General features: G+C 35.9%; 1 protein-coding gene across 1 annotated transcript in view; it reads left to right on the top strand.

Annotated features, from left to right (window-relative positions):
* Positions 1–26,245, top strand: part of EPC2 (enhancer of polycomb homolog 2) — a 105,181-nt gene that overhangs the window by 53,299 nt on the left and 25,637 nt on the right. The window contains exons 3-4 of the mRNA XM_065880426.1: positions 13,198–13,343; positions 24,147–24,353. Coding sequence (XP_065736498.1) covers positions 13,198–13,343; positions 24,147–24,353 — 353 coding nt within the window. The remainder of the gene's footprint in view (positions 1–13,197; positions 13,344–24,146; positions 24,354–26,245) is intronic.

The following is a 26,245-nucleotide window of genomic DNA, read 5'->3' on the forward strand; positions in this document are numbered from 1 at the left end:
TAGTAATTATGTTCTGTCTCGTTTTTTCTGAGTTAGCTTGGCTAGAGCCTTATTGATTTTACTGATCTTTTCCAAAAACCAGCTTTTGGTTTTGTTGATATTTTTCTCTATTGATTTCCTGTTTCCACTTTCACTGATTTCTGCTCTATTTCTTACTCTATTTTTTTTCTTCTGCTTACTTTGGATTTAATTTGCTCTTCCTTTTCCAGTTCCCACAGGTGGAAGATTAGATTATTGATTTTAGATCTTTCTTCTTTTCTAATATATGCATTCAATGCTTAAATTTTCTTCTAAGCACTGCTTTTTTACATCCCACAAATTTTGACGAGTTACATTTTCATTTAGTTCAAAATATTTTAAAATTTCTCTTGATATTTCATCTTTGACCATATTTATAAGTGTATTGTTTAATATCTAAGTATTTTGGGATTTTCCAGCTATGCTTCTCTTATTGATTGCTGGTTTAATTCCATTGTGATGTGAGAGCAGATATTGTATGATTTTTATTCTTTTAAATTTATTAAGGTGTTTTTTTATGTCCCAGGATGTGGTATCTTGGTCAGTGTTCCCTGTGAGCTTGAAAAGAATGTGTAATCTGTGTTGTTGGTTGATGTGGTCTATGGATGTCCATTATATCCATAATATGATTGATAGTGGTGTTGAGTTCAGCAATGTCCTTACTTCCACGTTATTTTTGTTTTGAACCCTTTTAGAGTAAGTAACAGATCTTTATCTATGAATACTTAAGTGTTTCTTTTTTTTTGCAGTACACAGGCCTCTCCCGTTGCGGAGCACAGGCTCAGCGGCCATGGCTCACGGGCCTAGCTGCTCCGCGGCATGTGGGATCTTCCCGGACCGGGGCACAAACTCATGTCCCCTGCATCAGCCAGGCGGACTCTCAACCACTGCTCCACCAGGGAAGCCCAAGTGTGTGTTTCTTAAAAACACATTCTTTTACATAACCAAAGCACAGTTATCAAAATCAGTAATTGCCACTGCAGTTACCTAATCTGTTCACCTCATTTGCATTTTAATAATTGCCTCAGTAATATTCTTAATAGTGAAGGAAAACTTCAGATGATATGTTGCATCCAGCCATCACATGATGGTTTTGGGCTATTCCTAAATCTTTTTGTGCGTCATGCCACTGACATTTTTGAGTACAGGCCAGTTATTTTGTACAGTGTTCCTCAATTTGGGTTTGCCTGTTTCCTGGGATTTGATTCAGGTTAAAATGGGTGTTTTTGTTTTGCTTTTTAAATATTTATTTATTTATTTGGCTGCTCTAGGATCTTTGGTGCAGCGTGCGGTATCTTCATTGAGGTGTTCGGGATCTTTAGTTGCAGCATGTGGCCTCTTAGTTGCAGCATGTGGGATCCCTGACCAGGGATCGAACCCAGGCCCCCTGTGTAGGGAGCTCAGAGTCTTAACTGCTGGACCACCAGGGAAGTCCCTAAAATGGGGTTTTTGTTGTTGTTTTGTTGTGGTAAAAAACACATAACAAATTTTCTCTATTAACACTTTTTAAGTATACATTACAGTATTGTTAACTATGTACACATCATTGTACAACAGATCTCTAGAAATTTTTTAAATTTTATTTATTTTATTTATTCATTTTTGGCTGTGTTGGGTCTTTGTTGCTGCATGCGGGCTTTCTCTAGTTGCAGCGAGCGGGAGCTACTCTTTGTTGCGGTGTGCAGGCTTCTCATTGCAGTGGCTTCTCTTGTCGCGGAGCACTGGCTCTAGGCATGCGGGCTTCAGCACTTGTGGCATGCAGGCTCAGTAGCTGTGGCACATGGGTTTAGTTGCTCCATGGCATGTGGGATCTTCCTGGACCAGGGCTCGAACCCGTGAGCCCTGCATTGGCGGACGGATTCCTAACCACTGCGCCACCAGGGAAGTTCTAGAATTTTTTATTTTGTATAACTGAAACTAAACAATTCCCTGTTAACACCCTCCCCGCAGTACCTGACAACCACCGTTCTACTTTTTGTATCTGTGAATTTGTCTACTTTAAGTGGAATCCTGTGGTATTTGTCTTTTTGTGACTGGCTTATTTCACTTAGCATAATGTCCTTGAAGTTCATCCATGTTGTAGCATATGACAAGATTTCCTTCTTTTTTAAGGTTGAATGATATTCCACTGTATGTATATACCACATTTAGTTTATCCATTCATCTGTTGATGGACATTTTGGTTGCTTCCATATCTTGGCAGTTGTAAATAACATTGCAATGAACATGGGTGTTCACATATCTCTTTGAGATCCTATTTTCAGTTCTTTTGGATATATGCACAGAAGTGTGATTGCTGGATCACATGGTAATTCTACTTTTAATATTTGAGGAAACTTCATATTTTTTCCACAGTGGCAGCACCTATTTTATCATCCTACCAACAATGCACAGGGTTCCAATTTCTCCACTTTCACCCCAAGTGTAATTTTTTGTGTTGTGTTTTATTTTAGAAGTGGCCATCCTAATGAGGGTGAGATGACATCTCATTGTAGCCTTGTGTTTCCCTAATGTTTAGTGATGTTTAGCATCTTTTTATATGCTTGTTGGCTATTTATATATCTTCTTTGGCAAATTGTCTATTCATATCCTTTAAATCGGTTATTTGGTATTTTGTTCTTGAGTTGTAGGAGTTCTTTATATATTCTTACATAAAGATATATGTTATACCCTTATCAGATATGTTTTGCAAATATTTTCTTGCACTCCATATTTTCACTCTTTAGATTGTTTCCTTTGCTGTGCAGAAGTTTTTAAGTTTGATGCAGTCCCATTTGTCTATTTTTGCTTTTGTAGCCTGTGCTCTTGGTGTCATATTCAAGTAATCATAGGCAAATCCAGTGTCACAAAGTTTTCTGCCTTTGTTTTCTTCTAGGAGTTTCAAGTTGATATTTGTATATGATGTAAGATAAGTGTCCATCTTCATATTTTGCATGTGGATTTCCAGTTTTCCCAACACCATTTGTTGAAGAGACTATCCTTTCTCCATTGTTTAGCCTTGGCACCCTTTTTGATCATTTGGTCATATACATAATGGTTTATTTCTTTGCTGTCTGTTCCATTGGTCTGTATGTCTGTCTTTATGGCAGCCACACCGATTTGATTATTGTGTCATTGCAATATGTTTTGAAGTCTAAAATGTGTATTTAAAAATGAGATATATCTACCGTAGGGCTGATTTTTGCAAAGAATATTTGGTGAAATCTTATTTAGTTAAAGAGTCTCTTTTTGTAAAGGAAATTATTCATTGCTCTCTAATTCATGTTTTATACATTTGGATTTTTTCAGATCTATTAAGATTTCTATTTTAAATCTTTCTGATATCTTCTGTATACTGAGTTTACCTCCATTGTCCATTTAATACTTTGCTAACATTAAAACAATTCTCTTTATAAGAATACTGCTGTTTAGGGCTTCACTGGTGGTGCAGTGGTTGAGAGTCCGCCTCCTGATGCAGGGGACATGGGTTCATGCCCCGGTCCAGGAAGATCCCACATGCGGTGGAGCGGCTAGGCCCATGAGCCATGGCCGCTGAGCCTGTGCATCCAGAGCTTGTGCTCCGCAACGGGAGAGGTCACAACAGTGAGAGGCCCATGTACCGCAAAAAAAAAAAAAAAAGAATACTGCTGTTTAATTTCTCAAGTTCCTGACCATTTAGTGGGCTAGAGAGATATGTTCTCTTTCTGTGACTTATTTATTAATTATTTTACACTATAGATATTAATAGAATGTGTGTTCTTACTGATATAAAATATATAATTGTAGAATTAGTTTGTACTAATTAAGCCAAGATACTGCATGAACCCAGATGTCTGAGTGAGGCTTTTTGCCCTCGTACTGTACTTGTTGAAAGATTGGTTGAGAGTGAATAAGATAAGAGGTTTGAACCGAAGAATCTGGGGATCACAGTACATAGGGATCACAGACCCAGAATATTTTCTTAAAACACAAAATCGTTTTTAGAGTCGCAAAGTAACATGATTTTACTTTATCTTTAAATAGATAATGCATTTAGAATATTCCAAAATAAAAATATAGGAAAACAACTTCATCCCTGTCTACCCTCTACTCCAGTCATCCTCCCCTTATAAGTAACCACTTGTATTAGTCTATCTATTCTTTTAGGGTTTTGTTACACAAATTGAAGTACATAGGAAATTATATTCTTATACCCCTTCTTACAGAAAAATTAGCACACTATATGTACTTTTTAGCATATTTTGTGTGTGTGTGCGTGTGTGTGTAAGAGTGTAGTCTAGGAATTGTCCTGTATCAGCGTGTAGAGTGTGTCCTCATGCCTTTTTACTGCTGCATAAGTAGTCCTTTGTGTTTGGGATGTGCCAGTTTATTATCCATTTTTCTATGGAATGAAACTTGGATTGTTTCCAGTCTTTTGTTATTACAAATAGTGCTTCAGTGAATAATTTTGAATATAAAGAATTTCATAAGGGTACGATTATATCTTTTTCTTACAGAAGTTATCAAATTGCCCTCTGTAAGGATTATACCAGTTTGTATGTCCACTAGCAAAGTATGAGAGAGCTTGTTTCCCCATATCCTGGTCAAAAGATTGCTTTTGAATTTTTTGATTTTTGCCAGTTGGTAGGTAAGAGATGATACACCTCAGTGTATCAGTAGTAATTTTTTTAAAATAAACTTTTGATTTTGGAAAAATTTTAGATTTACAGGAAAGTTGTGACGGTAGTACAGAGTGTTCCTGTATACCTCTCATCCAGTTTCAGTTTCCTCTAATATTATCATCATGCATTACTGTGGCACATGTGTTGAATCTAAGAAATCATACTGGTACATTATTATCATTACCTGAAACCCAGACTTTACTCTGATTTCTCAGTATAGTTTTAATTTGGATTTCTTATTATGAATGAGGTTGAGGGTCTTTTCATGTGATTAGAATCCATTAGCATTTTTTATGTCCTGAACTGTTACTTGCCCAGTTGTCTATTGAGTTGTTAGAAAACACGGGAAGAAGAATCTGAAGGAGGAGAAAAGAGAAGACTAATAAGAAAAAGCATAATTTGAGGGAGAATAAAGAGATCATTATCTTTATACACCTTTTTTTAAAAAAATCATTATCACACCCCCTGGGTCCTATCTAATATCATTAGGCTCTTTCCCCTCTCTAACTATGAAAATTTCTATCTGAAAATTCAGAGTATCCACTTACCCATTCTCATGGTCTGTGATTCCCATAGTTGTAGTCATTGCTACTGATTTTGACCAGTAATACTTTTTTTATATATAAAAAGTGAATTCTTCAAAGTGGGAGAGGAATGTAGTTTGTTGGCTAGTCAGCAGAAAGACTACGAGAATAATCCTGATTATAGTATAAACCTGGAACTCCTTACAGAATAAATCAGTTGGTAGACAGCCTTGGTTCACTATATAATCTTGTAAAAAGTGGCCTTGAACTCTTCTGCACTTCACTTTCTTTTTCTATACATTGGGAGGAAAGTGTAAGTAAGGTCTCTAGTCAAGTCTTATAACAATAGGAAATCTTGGAGAATCAAAGTCAAGAATTCTGACTTTATCAAGATTCATATGATCTCTTGGTACAACATTTAGAACAGCTAGATTTGGAGGTTATCAGAACCTTGGAGAGCTCCAAGCAGAGGAGGAGATGGTGCTTGGGTTGCTTCTGAAATTTGAGATATACTAGTTCATCATTAAGTATCTTTGAAAGTTATTTGAAGTCTGAGGATCTTAACAATACAAGAATTTTTAAAATTCATTGTATTTCACATTAGGAATAAGTAAAGTTTATAATCTTTTAAGAGTGAAGATTTGGGTTTAGGTTAGAGGTCTTCAAAATGTTGTCCAGCATCACTTGGGAACTTGTTAGAAATACAAATTCACAAGGCACACTCCAGATCTACTGGGTCAGAAACTGGTCATCAAGCTCAGCAATCTGTTTGATTCAATCAGATGATTCTGGTGAATGCTTGAGTTTGAGAAACACTGTTTTAAAGGCTTTGATGCTACTTATGTCAAGGAGAGACTTATGAGCCTTTGTCAGATCCCTGGACTTCCTTAGAGTTAAGTATATGGGATCTTAGGAAGATGTTTTATTCCAACTGCTTCCTAGTTCATAGGTCTACCTGGTCAGAGCCCACTTTATTGTACACTGGGTTCCATTTAACTGAGATTTAGATATGCAGTAGCATTGCTGATGCTAGACTTGTAAAACTCTTCAACTCTACTGTTAAAATATATAATATACATTTTATATATGTGCATACAGCTTCCGTGGACATATGGTTTTGAATTTTTGTCCTACTATTTGAAGGTACATTGGAATCATATAGCCTCCTATCCAAACTCATTATTGTTAATTTATGGCTTTTGTAGTTAAGCATATTCTCTGTCTTTTTTCCTGCTACCCTCTCTGTCTGGAATTACCTTTCACCACTTTCTCTATGCTTTATGGTGTTGTTATCTATCTTAATTTATCAGGGAGCCTGTTACACATGTTGTACATGTGTTTGTTGTTAGTGGGTGTTAGTCGGTGTTTGTTGTTACTGGGTTCAAAGGATTAATAAACATAATTTTGGAAAGTTGTATAAGAAAGGAAATGCAGAGCTGGAAGAAGAGGTAGACTAGAGAGTTTTTAAGTGAATGACACTCTTATAAGTGTTATTGTTTATACTTTCAAAGAAGAACCTTTACAAAACAAGGTGCATTAGTGCCTCTGTCTTATTTTGTTGCTTGCATCAAAGGGATTGGGGGAAAAAAGAAAGAAAGAAAAAAAAAGAAACAAAAACGGATAGGATATTAGCAAATAGTGTCCAGAAGTAAGCATTTAAGAAATTTAAAGATGCATGAAAGTAGGAGCTTTGTATAATGTTGCTTCTTTTTATGTTAAAAAAATTATCATTGATGATTCATAGGTAAATGTTGGACATTTTCTAGATGTAAAATAACTTTAAGTGGAAAAGTCTTATTAGAGTTCGTTCTCATTTTAATTTTTATTGTTTGTGGGTTTTTTTGTTTTTTTTCTGTTTTGGTACGCGGGCCTCTCACTATTGTGGTCTCTCGTTGCGGAGCACAGGCTCTGGACATGCAGGCTCAGCGGCCATGGCTCACGGGCCCAGCCGCTCCGCGGCATGTGGGATCCTCCCGTACCGGGGCATGAACCCGTGTCCCCTGCATCGGCAGGCGGACTCTCAACCACTGCGCCACCAGGGAAGCCCTATTGTTTGTTTTTAACAAATCCTTGAGTGCCTGGTGCACTGGGTTCGCAGTATCTTCTTTTATATGCATTGTAGTCAACTGGCATTTGTTTTATTTGTAAATTAATCATTTTTATCTTTGGTTATTAAATGTATGCAATTTATTATCTTAATAATTTAAGTCCATGGCTGAACAAAAACGGTCTTTTAATTAATTTCCCGTTGACAGTCAAAGAACTTTTTATTACAGCTATTATGATTAGAAGGGTTTAATTTAGCATCTGTGTGGTGTAGTGGGAGAAGCACTGAGCTCTGAGTCAAGACCCTGAAACCTGTGCTCAACTCACCAAAGTTCTTAACCTCAGTTTTCTGATCTGTAAGATAAGATGTTTCCAACTCTAGGTCATGTAACTTTTTATTATTTGTAAACTTTTTTGTTTTGTCTTGCTTTTTAATGTGACCCTGGTGTACTAGAAAAAGAAAAAAGATAACAAGGAGATTTGAAAGAGAAAATTCAAAATGGATTCCAGGAATAAGAAAAAGAACTTTTTAAAAATGAAAATTATCCAGTTTACTTTATGACAGTGAGATTTTTACTATATTAAATATTGTTGAGTAAACATTTTTTAGTTATGCAATTTTCCTCCACACCTGTTGTTTTTCCACCAACACAAGGAAAGGGAATTACATGATTAATTGAACATCGGGGTTTTGGTCTGCAACTATCCTTAGGAACTATTCCTTTTTTTTGGCTGTGGTGGGTCTTTATTGCTGCATGCAGGCTTTCTCTAGTTGCAGCGAGCGAGGGCTACTCTTCGTTGCGGTGCACGGACTTCTCATTACAGTGGCTTCTCTTGTGGAGCACAGGCTCTGGGCACGTGGGCTTCAGTAGTTGCGGCACATGGGCCCTAGAGCACGCAGGCTTCAGTAGTTTTGGTGCATGGGCTCAGTAGTTGTGGCTCACGGGGTTAGTTGCTCCGTGGCACATGGGATCTTCCTGGACCAGGGATCAATCCGTGTCTTGGCAGGCAGATTCTTAACCACTGCACCACCAGGGAAGTCCCAGAACTATTACTTTTTAAGATTTTTACCCTCTGTTTACTAGAGAAGAGTAACTACTATATAATTTGGGTAAAGGTAATTGGAGTCTAGATCTCCCAGCATATTTTGTTTATTCTAGTTTTCCTCTTGACAGGTTGCATATAGATTAAAAAAAGTTTTTTACAATCTTGAGTATTCCCATTCTTCCTTTCTGTTTTTAGAACCTAGCACATTATAGACCCTTAATGATATATGTTGATCTTCAGAGAAAATAAACTCATAAGGAAAGGAATCTGAAAGCATAGTAATAAATATTGTCTCCATTCTCATGGCCTTTAGTGTCTGCAGCCTTTTCTTTGATTCCTGTTCAGAAGACAAGCAACTTTAGGTAAAAAAATGTTCACTAATAAAAATGGAGTAATTTTGATAATAAAAAAACATTTAAAATCAGGAGTTGCTGCTCTCTTGTTTATATCACTTTATCTACATGTGAAACTTTTAAATCTCAAGAGTATTGTTTATGGTTTGTTTCTGTTTCAAATTGAAGATAAAAATGTGTGTATGAGTGAATTTTTAGGTGAAAATTTTTTCTTTAATATGAAAGTAAACTTAATTGTTAGAGGTGTGGAAGAAGAAATAATACAAGACAGATACTGACTCAGTGTAAGAAGCAGCTGTCAAACAATACATCTGTCTGCCCCTTCACTGGAAGTATTCAAGGTGGATTGGACAGCCCTTTTTTTTCTCCTTGTTAGTAACTTTGTGATTTTAAACAATTACTTTTTTCATAATAACTGTCTGTTGGGGTTTGTTTGGTTTTTGAACTAAGATGGGAGGGAGAAGGGTCTGCCTCTGTGGGCCCTGATCTTCCTTAGATGGAACTCCAGTTTCTCGCTCTTGAGCACATAAAGCGATCTGCTTAGCCACTTGACCACATTGGCCAGACCTTGAAGCGAAGCTCTCAGGAAGCTTTGTCTGCTGTGGAGGAGGAACTCCTTCAGAAATTTTCCTTCTTAATCATATTTGTTTTAAATTTTTTGACTGCCTTTGTTTAAATTTTCTTCTTAGGAGTCAGCTTTGCCCCTTGTGACTCAGGAACAGTGCATAGTGGGACTTGTACCTTTGCTAGGTATTGTGTGCTATTGATGAGCACAATTCTGTTTCTCACTAGGGTCTTGGTGCAGACCAGCTTATTATTAGACGCATTGTAGACCACACAGATGACCCTAGTTTGCCCATTGTTTTACAAGATGCCTATTACTCTATGCTGTGTAGAAGGAAGAAATGCAAAGCCTTCTGGTCTTCAGATTTGTAAATTGCTCTCCTGTCCCTCTGCAAGTTGAAAGTGAGGATAGGTACATAGGTGACCAGTGTATAGAGCTTCTTCAGCAAATCTTCATGTTAATGATGTTTTCTGAATAAACAAGCCCAAATATGGTTGGGTGCATTCCTAATCTTTTAGTCCAGACAGCTTTGTTGAGCTTGTTAGCAGTATACACATGAGGTGTTTCCATCTCCTTCATGGTGAGTTTTCAGATTTCTCGATATATGAGGTGCGTGTTCCATGGATGTGTTTGTGAATATTCGTAGTGTATTCTCTGGTCACTCTCTTTTTGATGGCAGAACGGCCTTTTTTCTCTTTATTTCCTAGAACCATATTGCCTGGGACCTGGTAGGAAGGGAAGAACATGAGGGATATTGCCAGGCTTGTTTTAAAAGGGTTTACTCATTTGGAATGGAAATTGAATCGTTCTCATCAGTAGCACACAGTATCCATCAGGGGTGCAATTCCCTTCCAAAGAACTAGAATTCAGAAATATGTACCCAAGTTAACCTCTTTACTGCAAGTATCCAAAAGAAGCATGATATATAGCCATACTGCTCCTCTAAATCAGAGGACAGAAAAGATATAAACTGGGATATGGTCATGTAATTCAAAGGATATATTATAATGCTTTGTTAAGACGAACAAACAGTATTCTAAGCCCCACCTGAGCCAGGTGCTTGACAGATGTAGAGCTGAGTGGTACTGGGAGGACTGCTTTCCACACTTCCATCTCTGGACACAGCCCATGCCTTACAACACCTTGGCAGATATCTGATAATTCCCAGGCTCGGCTGCAGGCAGCTGCATTGCTGGACCAGTTCTGGAGTTGAATAGTTTTGGAACTAACCAGGTGTAGGAGAGAATTGGGATGCACTGCGGGAGAAATAAATAAGTAATGACTTTTAAACACACACACACACACATACACACACACACAAAAACAATGTTCTAAGCCCAGTGACCACCAGGTATGTGTGTTTGGGAGGAAAATCTTGAGACAGAAAGTTCTTTTCCTATACAGGAGTGTTTACAAGTATAAGTCAATACTGTCATACTCCAAATGAGGAACTACAGACAGGGATTCATCTCTTCATCTACCATACCTAGCTTTCTACCTGATGTATTAAGTAAGCACTTAATAAATTGAATTAGTACTAAACCAGGATTTTGTATGTTTTACAAACATCTTTTGATTTACTCTGTAAATTGTTTCTGTGATACATGTAGGAGGTAGGTATTATTTCTAGGCAGTACTAGGTATATCCATATTTTTGGTAGCATAAGCAAGAAATGGTAGTAGGAAATTATAAAATCCTTCCTGTGCTTTCTAGAGATGGATGGTGGTGATGACTGCACAACATTGTGAGTGCACCTAACATCACTAAGCTGTACACTTAAAAATGGTTAAGATAATAAATTTTGTTACTTGTATTTTACCACATTAAAAAAATAAAACACTTTCTCTTGACACCCCCATCCAAAAAAAAGCCCTTTGAATGCAAATTGAATGTGAGTAGTAACATAGATGCTTATATAATTATGTAGTTGATTGCCTGTGAAATATTTTTATATACATTTCTCTCATTTATTTATCAATTGGTAGATTTATAAACAATATCTCATTCATTACAAAAAGAGCTATGACGTGGGGAATCTGTATCATTTAGGATTTTATAAGAAAAATAATATCAGGACAGGTGATCTGGATAAAATTATTACTTTTGTCCTTAGTAATACACATTTGCTGTACAGACTACTCTGCACAAGTGTTTATGATACCAATTAGCTCAACAACAATCAATAAAAGGGGGGAATGAGGTCAGTACTACATGGAAGTTGTCCTGGTTCTTCTATGATTTTTCTTTGCCAGAGGGGGCTGGAATAGCAACAGAAGGATTAAAATCTTCAGTAGGGAGGAGCAAAGGCTTTTCCTTGACTGCTCAACATGGAAAGAGTCCTTTCAACTCTATATTAAAAAACTTAGGGCTTCCCTGGTGGCGCAGTGCTTGAGAGTCCGCCTGCCGATGCAGGGGACACAGGTTCGTGCCCCGGTCTGGGAAGATCCCACATTCCGCGGAGCGGCTAGGCCTGTGAGCCATGGCCGCTGAGCCTGCGCGTCCGGAGCCTGTGCTCCGCAACGGGAGAGGACACAACAGTGAGAGGCCCGTGTACCGCAAAAAAAAAAAAAATTAAAAATGAGTGCCTGCACCTAAGATGCCTTTCCCAGAAAGGTATACCCCCTAGCCTTGCACAGCTCTCATATAGGGGCAGGTTGCATTTCCTGCTGAAGCCCCAACGCGCCAAATTCCCTTACAGTCTGTGTTCTTTCAGTATCCACAAGCCAGCAATTCCATTCTGTTATTTTTGTGCATTTTTAGTATCCCTTGAGGTAGTAGACGTGGCCATCTACTGTAACGTTTATGGTTTGCTTGGACTCTGATAACACAAAGTTACATAGATTTTACATAAGCCTGTTATTTTTGGTGTACAATTTTGCATATAGAGGATTTTTTTTTTGAGGAACTCATATATCATGTTATAGCAGGAATGTCTATACTTTTTATAGTACTAATGTAAATCAAATTATACTGGTCCATTCTAAATATTAGTGAGTACCTCATGCTGATTTTTGTCAGTTCATAAAAAGAAGCAGTTGACTTCAGGGGCCCAGAAATAAATTTCTGGGCACATTCAGAATTCAACTTTTCAGAGCTAGGCAATCCTTAAAGAAGATTTCATTTTAAATAGCATATTTCTTGCTGTTAGCTCACATCCCTAAGAATATTCCAAGCAGTATCTCTTGATAATGTAACATATTGGTTGTTCTCTTTGTTAATGGATGATAAAGCCTGAGAGATAGCCAAGAGAAGAAACTGTACCCCAAAAAAGTGAAATTTTGAAAATTATACTTTCCTATCAATTTTTGCTTATCTTTCATACTCTTCCTCCTCCACCTTTCTCTGTTTCCCTTTCTTCCCACCCTCTGCCTCTGGTAACAAGTCTGATCTCTTTCTATGAGTTTGGGTTGTTTTTTAGGTTCCACATAGAAGTGAGATCATACATTATTTGTCTCTCTCTGACTTATTTCATTTAGCATAACGCCCTCAGGTCCATTTATAATGTTGCAAATGTTAATTTTATTTATTTATTTTTAAAGAGAACTAGTCTGTCAGGCCAGCACCTCTTTTTGTTTGTTTGTTTAAATCTGTTTTATCTCCAGTGATTTGAAATGCCATTCCCATCATATATTTTATACTTGAGTTTATTTCTGGACTGTTAATTTAGTTCCATAGCTTCTCTTTATGCTCCCAACTACCATGTGAATAAATATCTTTTTTTATAATTGCTACTTTATATTTTAATATATATATTTGTGACCCTTTATTTTTAAAATAAAAAATTCTAGTTGCTGTTTTTACTGTTCTGTGAAACTTTAAATCATATGTGAATTAAAATTTATTTTTTCTTCAACAGAATCTCTAAAACCAATTTTTTGATGTCTGCTCGTGAACTCCTCTTTGGTCAATGCTTTATGCTTTGGGAGTATCCTGTGGTTGAATATAAACTCTATATAACTCCATGATTTCTCCTGAGTTTGAAGAATTTTTTTTTCTTTTCTAGCCTTTAATCTAGACAACGAACAACCAGATTATGATATGGATTCAGAAGATGAGACCTTATTAAATAGACTTAACAGAAAGATGGAAATTAAGCCTTTGCAATTTGAAATTATGATTGACAGACTTGAAAAAGCCAGTTCTAATCAGGTACTGTACCTTGTAAAAATGTCTCTTGTATTAACAGTTAATCTAATTAGCAGCTTTGTTTTGCATTTTCTTTAGACCTGAGTATATTATGTTTTACTGTCTCTTGAATTTCTTTTCCTGAGATCCTAGAATTTCTATTTACAATATTCCTTGACAGTTCAATATTCCTTAAGGAATACTTAAGCGTACTTTCTTTGAATAGGAGCATGAAGAGTACGATTCCGACTTTTTTCTTATTTGGATATAAAACTAATACTAGTTACATTCTTATAATATCTTCTTGATCCTTTTCATGGAGCTGTCTTTCTGGTGCCTCAGTAACTTAACTGCTTGGCTGGGTGTCTTAGGTAGACACCTCATACCAATTCAGTTACTCAGATTTATATTAAGGTACTCTTATTATTTAAAATGTATTTTAGTTTTACTTATTTATATATTATTTAAAATTTTAAGTGAAGGAAAAATTATTCACAAAGTAAAAAAGAATTTTCTTTAATGGGACATTCTATGTATGGTATAGAGAATTTAAAATGGTATGTTCCTTCTGGGAAACAGGCAGCATATGTCAGGAACCTTAAAATGTTTATACCTTTTGATTTCGTGGTCCTACCTCTAGGAATCATTCCCAAGAAAAATAATTAGTGAAGGTGTCAAAGATTTCTGAACAGGGTTGTTAAGAATAACTTATAAGTTGTCTGTAGGATGGAATATCATACAACCATTAAAAATTGTTATTTTGAAGAGTATCTAGTGGCACAGGAAGTTGATCATTATATAATGTGAGATTTCAAAAACAGGACACAGAATTATTGAAGGTTTGTTTAAAGCATTTCTACATGTGCATAGAAGAACAAGAATGTACAACAAAATGCCAACAATGGTTATATTTAGGTGCTGGAATTATGGGTGATTTTTATGTTCTTATTCTATTTTTCTGTATTTTCCAAAATTTACTATAATGGGCATGTGATGATATTACAATTACATTTTAAAACTATTTTAAAAAATAATTGTTGGTGTACCTCTGTGGTATATTAATATGCTAATTTTTATTAATATAGTAAGAAGTTACCACTATAAATAAATAAGCTTTTTACACTAGACTGTTAAAAGTTTTCACTTGTTTACCTATACAAATTCATTATTTTCCCCCCCCGAGGCATTACCAACTCTTCAGAACATTTCCCAAACTTTTCCATTGTAAAGTAACTTTCTTGCATTTTTAGCCTTTCTACCAGTCTCCCCTGACCCCATTTTTTTAAATTAAAATAAGTTTTCTGTTGAAGTATGGTTGATTTACAATGTTGTGTTAATTTCTGCTGTACAGCAAAGTGATTCAGTTATACACCGAGCTGAGCTACTTGTGCCATACAACAGGTTCCCACCAGCTATCTGTTTTACACATGATAGTGTATTTATGTCAAACCTAATCTCCCAATTCATCCCACCCTCCCCTTCCTCCACTGTGCCCACTCGTCCGTTCTCTGTGTTTGCGTTTCTATTCCTGCCCTGCAAATAGGTTCATCTGTACCATTTTTCTAGATTCCACATATATGCGTTAATAGACGATACTTGTTTTTCTCTTTCTGACTTAGTTAACTTTGTATGACAGATTCTAGGTTTATCCACATCTCTACAAATGACCCAATTTCATTTCTTTTTATGGCTGAGTAATATTCCATTATATATATGTATCACATCTTCTTTATCCATTCATCTGTTAATGGACCTTTAGGTTGTTGCCATGTCCTGGCTATTGTAAATAGTGCTGCAATGAACACTGGGGTACATGAGTCTCTTTGAATTATGGTTTTCTCATGGTATACCCAGGAGTGGGATTCCTGGGTCCATATGGTAGTTCTATTTTTAGTTTTTTAAGGAACCTCCATAGTGTTTTCCACAGTGGCTGTATCAATTTACATTCCCACCAGCAGTGCAAGAGGGTTTCCTTTTCTCTGCACCCACTCCAGCATTTATTGTTTGTAAATTTTTTGATTATGGCCATTCTGACCCGTGTGAGGTGATAACCTCATTGTAGTTTTGATTTGCATTTCTCTAATAATTAGTGATGTTAAGCATCTTTTCATGTGCCTCTTGGCCATGTGTATGTCTTCTTCTTTTCTATGTATAGTGTCATGTCATCTGCAAATGTCTATTTAGGTCTTCCGCCCATTTTTGATTTGGTGGTTTGTTTTTTTGATATTGAGCTGCATGAGCTGTTTGTATATTTTGGAGATTAATCCGTTGTCCATTGCTTCATTTGCAAATACTTTCTCCCATTCCATGATTGTCTTTTCATCTTATTTATGGTTTCCATTGCTGTGCAAAAACTTTTAAGTTTAATTAGGTCCCATTTGCTTATTTTTGTTTTTATTTTCATTACTCTAGGAGGTGGTCATAAAAGATCTTGCTGTGATTTATGTGAAAGAGTGTTTTTCCTATGTTTTCCTCTAAGAGTTTTATAGTGTCTGGTCTTACATTTAGGTCTTTAATCCATTTGGAGTTTATTTTTGTGTATGGTGTTAGGTAGTGTTCTAATTTCATTCTTTTTCATGTAGTTGTCCTGTTTTCCCAGCACCATTTATTGAAGAGGCTGTCTTTTCTCCATTGTATATTCTTGCCTCCTTTGTCATAGATTAGGTGACCATAGGTGTGTGGGTTTATCTCTCAACTTTCTATCCTGTTCCATTGATCTATATTTCTGTTTTTGTGCCAGTACCATACTGTCTTGATTACTGTAGCTTTGTAGTATAGTCTGAAGTCAGGGAGCCTGATTCCTCCAGCTCCGTTTTTCTTTCACAAGATTGCTTTAGCTATTCGGGGTCTTTTGTGTTTCCATACAAATTGTAAAATTTTTTGTTCTAGTTCTGTGAAAAATATCATTGGTAATTTGATAGGGATTGCATTGAACCTGTAGATTGCTTTGGGTAGGATAGTCATTTTTACAATACTGATTCTTCCAATCCAGGAGCATGTTATATTTCTCCACCTGTTTGCATTGTCTTTGATTTCTTTCATCAGTGTCTTATAGTTTTCTGCATACAGGTCTTTTGCCTCCTTACATAGGTTTATTCCTAGGTATTTTATTCTTTTTGTTGCAGTGGTAAATGGGATTGTTTCCTTAATTTCTCTTTCTGGTCTTTCATTGTTAGTGTATAGGAATGTCAGAGATTTCTGTGCCTTAATTTTGTATCCTGCCTGCAACCTTCCCAAATTCACCGATTAGTTCTAGTAGTTTTCTGGTGACATCTTTAGGATTTTCTATGTATAGTATCATGTCATCAGCAAACAGTGACAGTTTTACTTCATATTTTATAATTTGTATTTCTTTTTCTTCTCTGATTGCCGTGGCTAGGGCTTCCTAAACTATTGAATAATAGTAGCGAGAGTGGACACCTTGTCTTGTTCCTGAGCTTAGAGAAAATGCTTTCAGTTTTTCAACATTGAGAATGATGTTTGCTGTTGGTTTGTTGTATATGGCCTTTATTATGTTGAGGTAGGTTCCCTCTGTGTCCACTTTCTAGAGAGTTTTTATCATAAGTGGGTGTTGAATTTTGTCAAAAGCTTCTTCTGCATCTATTGAGATGATCATATGGTTTTTATTCTTTAATTTGTTAATATGGTGTATTGCATTGTTTGATTTGCATATATTGAATCCTTGCATCTCTGGGATAAATCCCACTTTATCACGGTGTATGCTCTTTTTAATGTGCTGTTGGATTCTGTTTGCTAGTACTTTGTTGAGGGTTTTTGCATCTGTGTTCATCAGTGATAGATATATTGGTCTGTAATTTTCTTTTTTTGTGATGTCTTTGTCTGGTTTTGGTATCAGGGTGATGGTGGCCTTGCAGTTTTTTGGAAGAGTTTGAGAAGAATAGGTGTTAACTCTTCTCTAACTGTTTGATAGAATTCACCTGTGAAGCCATCTTGTCCTGGATTTTTGTTTGCTGGAAGATGTTTAATTACAGTTTCAATTTCCTTACTTAAGATTGGTCTGTTCATATTTTCTGTTTCTTCCTGGTTCACTCTTGGAAGGTTATACCTTTCTAAGAATTTGTCCATTTCTTCCAGGTTGTCCATTTTATTGGCATAGAGTTGCTTGTAGTAGTCTCTTAGCATGCTTTGTATTTCTGTGGTGTCTGTTGTAATTTCTCCTTTTTCATTTCTAGTTTTATTGATTTGAGTTCCTCTTCCTTTTTTTCTTGATGAGTCTGGCTAAAGGTTTATCAATTTTGTTTATCTTCTCAAAATCAAATTTTAATTTTATTGATCTTTACTATTGTTTTCATTTCTATTTCATTTATTTCTGCTCTGATCTTTATGATTTCTTTCCTTCTACTAACTTTGGTTTTTCTTTGTTCTTCTTTTTCTAGTTGCTTTAGGTGTAAGGTTAGATTGTTTATTTGATACTTTCTTGTTTCTTGAGGTGAGATTGAATTGCTATAAACTTCCCTCTTAGAACTGCTTTTGTTGCATCCCATAGGTTTTGGGCCATCGTGTTTTCATTGTCATTCGTTTCTAGAAATATTTTCATTTCTTTGATTTCTTCAGTGATCTCTTGGTTATTTAGCGGTGCACTGTTTAGCATCCATGTGTTTATGTTTTTTTACAGTTTTTTTCCTGTAATTGATTTCTAATCTCATAACGTTGTGGTTGGAAAAGATGCTTGATACGATTTCAATTTTCTTAAATTTACTGAGGCTTGATTTGTGACCCAGGATGTTATCTGTCCTGGAGAATGTTCCATGCACACTTGAGAAGAAAGTGTAATCTGCTGTTTTTGGATGGAATGTCCTATAAATATCATTTAAATCTATCTAGTCTATTATGTCATTTAAAGCTTGTGTTTCCTTATTAATTTTCTGTTTGGATGATCTGTCCGTTGGTCTAAGTGAGGTGTTAAAGTCCCCCACTATTATTGTGTTATTGTCGATTTCCTCTTTTATAGCTGTTAGCAGTTGCCTTATGTATTGAGGTACTCCTATGTTGGGTGCATAAATATTTATAATTGTTATATCTTCTTGGATTGATCCATTGATCATTATGTAGTGTCCTTCCTTGTCTGTTATAACATTCTTTATTTTAAAGTCTATTTTATCTGATATGAGTATTGCTACTTCAGCTTTCTTGTGATTTCCATTTGCATGGAACATCTTTTTCCATCCCCTCACTTTCAGTCTGTATGTGTTCCTACGTCTGAAGTGGGTCTCTTCTAGACAGCATGTATGCAGGTCTTGTTTCTGTATCCATTCACCCAGTCTGTGTCTTTTGGTTGCAGCATTTAATCCATTTACATTCACGGTGATTATCAATATGTATGTTCCTATTACCATTTTCTTAATTGATTTGGGTTTACTTTTGTGGGTCTTTTTCTTGTGTTTCCCACCTAGAGAAATTCCTTTAGCATTTGCTGTAAAGCTGGTTTGGGGTGCTGAATTCTCTTAGCTTTTGCTTGTCTGTATAGCTTTTAATTTCTCCATCAAATCTGAATGAGATCCTTGCTGGGTAGAGTAATCTTGGTTGTACATTTTTCCCTTTCATCACTTTAAATATATCCTGCCACTCCTTTGTGGCCTGCAGAGTTTCTGCTGAAAAATCAGTTGATAACCTTAGAGGGATTCCTTTGTATGTTATTTGTTGTTTTCCCTTGCCACTTTTAATTTTTTTTTCTTTGAATTTAATTTTTGTTAGTTTGATTAATATGTGTCTCGCTGTGTTCTGCTAGGATTTATCCTGTATGGGACACTCTGTGCTTCCTGGACATGGGTGGCTCTTTCTTTTCCCATGTTAGGGCAGTTTTTTACTATAATCTCTTCAGATATTTTCTCAGACCCTTTCTCTTTCTCTTCTTCTTCTGAGACCCCTATACTTTGAACGTTGGTGCATTTAATGTTGTCCCAGAGGTCTCTGAAGCTGTCCTCAATTCTCTTTTCATTCTTTTTTCTTTATTCTGCTCTTCCTCAGTTATTTCTACCATACTTCCAGCTCACTTATTTGCTCTTCTGTCTCAGTTATTCTAATATTGATTCCTTCTAGTGTATTTTTCATTTCAGTTATTGTGTTGTTCATCCCCTTTTGTTTGTTGTTTATAGTTCTTCTAGGTCTTTGTTAAAGCTTTCTTGTATTTTCTGAATCCATGCCTCCATTCTATTTCCGAGATTTTGGATCATCTTTGCTATCATTACTCTGAATTCTTTTTCAGGTAGGTTTCCTATTTCCTCTTCATTTATTTGGTCTTGTAGGTTTTTACCTTGCTCCTTCGTCCGTAGCATATTTTTTTGTCATCTCATTGTTTTGGATGGGACCCGTCCCCCATTTAGATGGAAAGTAATATCTAGTGTACTGTCCAAAAAAGTACATTAATACTGAAGTTTGTAAAATTCAACTTAATTTGTTTTTTGAGGGATTGTCTTTTTTTATTGGAAATTTGTTTAATTATCAAATTGATACTCATTATAATTAGTGCTCACAGTTTTCCTAGGATTTTGATCACTGGCATCAGGTATAATTTCAGTTTTTCTTCTTTATGTGTAAATTTTCCTAGCAAACCTAGGCTTGATCAGACTTTTGGCATTTCTTCTGTTTTCCATGATTGCTCCAAAATTCTCATGGTGGTTGAAATTATATCATCAGAAGCCTTCTTCTGTGTGTTCTGTAATTTGCTTTTTTTCATTCAGTTAGTAATATTTATTTAGTGCTCAGGTGAGCAAGACAAGTGACAGAAGTTCTGCCCTTGTGAAGCTTATCATCTAAGTGGTACAAGATAAACAAAAAGCATGTAACCAGTAAATTAACTATGCACTACAATCAGCACCATCCTATTTTAGTTCTCTTTGCTCAGTGGCAAGCTTCCAGACTCTAAAACAACTGGCTAGGTTCTCAGAGCTTGATAGCATCTGCTTTCTGCAGAGGAGATTAAGGTGAAGGCTTTGTTATAGGAACAAGAAAATTGTCTTATTAATAGAACCAAGGATTAAAGATAGCAAAAGCCTCCCCTCATTCCAAGTGTCTGATCTGGGGGATTCATGGAGTTCTTTATTTTCTCTTTTTGGGGGCTAGGATAGTACCAGATCCCAGGGCAAGGAATCAAGTGTGTGGTTAAACCAATATTTATTAAGTTGGTAGAGAAAGACATAAAAGATGGACTGGGGCAGAAGCTTCTGCTGGCATTATTCTGTGGAGACTATTGCAATGAAGTCATTATTGAAAACTCTTGTTGCCAAAGTCTGTGATTATTTTCAGTTCCCATCCTTTGTCTTATTTGAGATCTCCTTATTTCTTCAAATTGTCCTCACCTTTGTTCTTTTGAATACAATTCATTCCCTTTTGGTTTTCTTATGATTTTTTTATGACCATTCCTTCTAATTTTCTTTTACTGACTCCGTTTCATTCAACTCCTGCAAACATCAGGGTTTCTTGAAATTCTGTTCTTGGTATTCTTTTCCTGATTATTTTGAGGGGTAATATCACCTCATCGAGCATTTTTGTGGTTATAGTAATACCTATGCCTTTAGCCTTGACCACTTTCTCAAGCCGCAGGATTTTCTTTTTTCTCTTTTTGCGCTGACTGTTGGCATCTCCATCTAGATGGTCCACAGACCTCTCAAGTTTAACCTTTTCAAAACTTAACTTACTCTCTTAACTCCAGATGATCCTATACTGTATTCATTCTCTCTCCAGTGACTCCCAGAACTCAGGATCTTGTGGGTTTTTGAAATCCTTTTCCTTTAGTCCCTAAATTTTCAATAAACTACTACCCTACATCTCTCCTTTTTTATTAAGTCACAGTTAAATTTTCAAAAGATAAACCATATTGTTTACCTTTTAGTCCATTTTAGTTTACTGATACTGCACTGTTTAAGGTCACTGATGGCCTCCTAATTATCATCCAGGAGTCTCTTTTTAGTCTGCGTCCTACTTAATATCCCTGTAGTATCGGATTTATTGACCTCCATCTTTCCTGATTCTTCTTGTTTCTTCATCTCCTCTTCCTTTGCTCCTCTACCTCTTGTTCTTTTCCTTTGGTATCTATCCTCAGAAGTTATTCTTGTACCGTAAGCTGCCAACACAGGCACTCTCAGATGGAGTATTTTGTGACTGTGTCCTCTATCTTACTGCACTAATACTCAGTTGCAAAGTTCTTACGTTCTCTTATTGTTTAATTTGTATTTGTCTAACCTTAATTCCCATACTGTAAGTTTCTTTAAGTATTGGATTTGTCTTAAAGTTTTTTTTGTTATCTTCCCCACAACCTGTAGCACAAATGATGGGCTGATAGTAGTTATTAACTACTTACTGCTTAATTGGCTATTTTGTATGTAAAAGCATTAATTTTTACATGTAATTTATTCATTTGTGTATTAAATTTGTGCATTTATTGAAATTGCTAGACCATGAGTTTTGTATATAAGCAAACTAAATGATGGAGCTTGTTGCAGTCTAGAAAAAGAAGAATTTCTAAGCCCCCAAAATAAGTAAATAAAGTAAGTCAGAGCTGTCTTGGAAATAATAAATTTATCACAGACCCCTTTGCCACTTGAATACTGGTTTCTACTGCTTTCTAGTAGATGAAATGCTAAATGGCAGAACTTTTTCCTTAGGTATAAAAGTAGTAGGATTCTGATTTTTGTGGATTTTTAATCATGTCACATAATTTGTGACTACTGTCTCTGTAAATAGTTCTTGTCCACTCAAATTGATGCTGTCACCATGATAGCAAAGAGGCACTGATACTAGTTGCCCTAGAATAGCTAAAGATAAGTTTTACAGAATGACTAAAACCAAAATTATCCAATAAAATAAAAATTGGCCATGTGATAATATAAAAACAGCAGTTGTTGACTTACAGCTAACATAGGAAAGTAATGTCAGGATGTTTAAACTGTGTATTGAATTCTTATTACCTCAGATATAAAGAGGGTACTTAAGCACCAGGCAGAAGGACATTTCTGAAAGCAGGGGCAAGAAGCACCAGGGAAGAAAATCTGAGGCAGTGTTTTAATCTCCTGACACCTCCTGCAGGAAGATAGGAAGCAGTGTTATTTTGATAATGTTATTATATAAGAAACTCACCACTGCTCTGCTGGTTGAAGGAAAGAGATTATCTTCCTCCCCACTCAAAGGTTAGATTAAGTTCTTGATTTAATTAGTGAAGGTTATAAAATTTTATCAGAAGCAGAATGACCAAACAGCTGAAGCACGTATGGCATATCACAGCATTGTTTCCCTTTGGTCCCCAGAGCACATGAGAGCTACCAGTTATGCTATGCTCTAAGCATTTGGTGGAATTTTGTTAGATCCAGAAAGCTCTATTTTTATTCTGCCACCATCCTTGTAGACTTTGGAGGTACACATCACCATTCCAGAGAACTTCAGCTAACAGTGGGAGAGTGTTCACTTAAAGTTGATGTTTGGAAATATTGGTTCTTTTGGTTTGATCTCATGTTTCAGGCTCCGGCTTTCCACTTTAAAGGTCAAGTTACTCGGCATCTCAGATGCAGTTAAGCTGACTCCACTGAGACTTTGAATAAACCAAAGAATGGGCACTTATAATTTTATTGTCATGTGGACTAGAATACTTGAGTTGATACCGTCTGTATTCTCTTCCTGTGGTCAAACCATCTTGGCAGCCAAATTATAATAAGAAACCAACTAATTAGCTTTAGTAAGCACCATCATAGGACTGGAAGTCCAAGTGATTATTACATTTATTCCATGAAGTTATACCAATATGAGAAGTCAGATCATAGCAAAAATTTATTTGCTAAGTCATGCTTTCTTCAAATGAATTCCTACAACCTGCAAATTGATTAGTATGTTGATCTTAAAATTTCAGTGATAAAAATTTTCCCCTCATTTCCAAGTTTTTAGGAGATATCTCAATTTGTTTTGAAAATGAATCTTCATCCCTAGAATGATAAAAGTAAAAAGATTGGGATAGCATCACTTCAGTAAGGGTTCACAGCTCTAAAACTCCATAATCTTTTTCTAAGCTTCACTATAAATGGATATGTGTAACCCCTAATCCATCTTACTAAAGCTGATTAGCCTCTCTGATCTTCACAAGGAGCAAGGAAACAGATGTGACCAAGCAAATTTCTACAAACTTTACTTTGAGATAATGTCAGCATATATTGGCTGCACTGATAAAGGAGAAATAGATCCCTGAGATGCCACTGTCCCAGACATGACAATGTCATTAACAAAATGAGTGTTTAGAACAAGGATTGTTAGAGGAATTGTTTATATATGTAACTGGTACAAGAAATTCAAGATTGCATAGTGTTGAGACTTCTGGAAACATGGTAAGTTTGTCCTTTTCAATTTCAAAGGAGGCACGTGTTTATTTAGTTGCAATACGTTGGAAAATATTCATAGTTTATTTTGGAGGGAGGTAAAAAGAAACCACCTGTAAATTCTAGTTTCTGTTGAAAAACAAAAACACTGAAAGAAGCTAGTAGACTATTGAAAACTAGTAGATCCTCCAATGTGTGGAATCCCAGAATATCAGAATTTTGAAGGACCCTGGATGTCTTCCAGTTCAAGACTTTCCTGAGTCATAAATCTGTTGTAGTCTTACCATTAATCCAGGCTTCTTAAATATTTTAAGTGGTGGAACGCACTACGTCTTAGGGCAAATTTCTAATTTTGGTAAATCTTAATAAAGTCTTCGTTTGAATTGTGTTTTCTGCCATCATATCTGATCATAATTGTTAGACTGATCACATTTTTTCCTGTAGGTATAGTTTAATTTTAATTTTTTTTAAGCATTGTAGTTGATGACATTTTTTATTTTTTATTTAGCTTGTAACACTTCAAGAAGCAAAACTGCTGCTAAACGAAGATGATTACCTTATTAAAGCTGTATATGACTACTGGGTGAGAAAACGTAAAAACTGCAGGGGACCATCCCTCATTCCTCAGATAAAACAAGAGAAAAGAGATGGCTCTACCAACAATGACCCTTATGTTGCCTTTAGGAGGAGAACAGAGAAAATGCAAACTCGAAAGGTAATATGCTCTAGTAGGTCTGCGTCTTACTAGAGCATGGACTTGAGGATATGGGGAGGGGGAAGGGTAAGCTGTGACAAAGTGAGAGAGTGGCATGGACATATATACACTACCAAACGTAAAATAGATAGCGAGTGGGAAGTAGCCGCATAGCACAGGGAGATCAGCTCTGTGCTTTGTGTCCACCTAGAGGGGTGGGACAGGGAGGGTGGGAGGGAGGGAGACGCAAGAAGGAAGAGATATGGGAACATATGTATATGTATAATTGATTCACTTTGTTATAAAGCAGAAACTAACACACCATTGTAAAGCAATTATACTCCAATAAAGATGTTTTAAAAAAAAAAGGAAGAAAGGTAATATGCAAATTAGATTTAACTGAATGTACCTTGATAGTATTTAAGACCAATATTTTTTTTTTTTTTGCTGATAGCTTGAGTAATTTTCAGTAATTCGAATATAAAGAGAAGCTAATGACATTGTTGAACTTTATATTAGAAAGCCTGCTATTCAGTAGCTTCTATCCCCTAGTTGTTTGCAATGTTTATTTAATACCTATGGGCTTTATAAATCTATTGGTTATACCATTTTAGGCTTGCAGTTGAAGTGATGTGAGGAAATTCGTGTTAGGAAGAAAACTCTGAAGTTTTGAATTCTTCAGTAAACTGTACATTCTATACATATCCTCTGTTTGGGAAGCTTAAGAGTTCCTTTGAAACCATATTCTAAATCATGCATGTGAAAATGGACTTTACTCCCTCTAACTACTGTGGGATCATGGGAAGTTGGGAAAGGTTCATTTTCAAGCCTGTTCTGCTAACAGTCACAAGTAACACAATGGAACCTTTTTCTCCTTTTCTGAGTTGTCAGTTGTGTCAGATTTCGCATTGACAAACTTGTCCTAATCTGGCTTTCAGAAGCAAGATGAGCCAGAATTTTAAGAGAAATGGGGTCTCAGGCTGTGAAATGTTACAGTATAGAAGAAAGCATTATTTCAGACTGGTAGTCACTGCCTTCCATTTCTCATAATTAACGGTAAACATCAGACATGGTAACACATTCTCTAACATTGCAGAATATTAGGAACATATAAATGTAAAAACCATGAGGAATTATAATTGGAGGCAAAGCATTTTCTGTGGATTCCTGTTTCTCCTGAATGAGAATGCTTTCTCATTCTCTTGAATGCTTGTCCTTGTCAGCTGTTAATATAACAGCTGTGAAGCATAACAGCTGCCAGGGATAGTACATTATAGGGGAAACTTCCCTACTGGTTAACAACCGGAGTTTTTATAACTCTTTCTTGGATTTCCCAATTGTGTATGACATTCCCCAACCCAGACTGAATTTTCAGTTTGGTGTTTTGGTTCTTAGCTAAGGAAATATTAGCTGTTTCTTGAAGATTTAGTGCATTGTTTAGAAAAGACTATAATGAGATGAGTTTGTAAATACAGTAAAGCTTTATAAATATGGACATGAGGAAGGAGAGGTTTATGTGGATTATTGAAAAAATCTGAACTTCCAGTTACTTTTTAAAAGAAATGTAATTGATTCAGATGTATTGCAAAAGATAGACTTAGAGCAATGTCTTTTGAAGGAAAAGTACTGTTGGGCTTCTTTTAGTGAATGGGTATGAAGTACTTAAAATTATCAGTATTTATTGACATATAAACAATATTACAAATGTTTAAATGTGTTTTATTCTTAAATAGGTTAAATCACTATTTTCTAACCAGTGTGTTTTGAGAATTGCTAGAAATAGGTTCCTGTGTTTAGGCATTTCTCCATTGTGTAATAACTAGGCCAGCATTTTCCTGACACTCTGATTCCTACCCTTTCTCTTACCTGTTATTTTCATCTTCCTCTCCAAGGTGGTATATTTTCTTTTCCAA

Source organism: Phocoena phocoena, chromosome 7 (assembly GCF_963924675.1).
Source record: "Phocoena phocoena chromosome 7, mPhoPho1.1, whole genome shotgun sequence".
Lineage (NCBI taxonomy): Eukaryota > Metazoa > Chordata > Mammalia > Artiodactyla > Phocoenidae > Phocoena > Phocoena phocoena.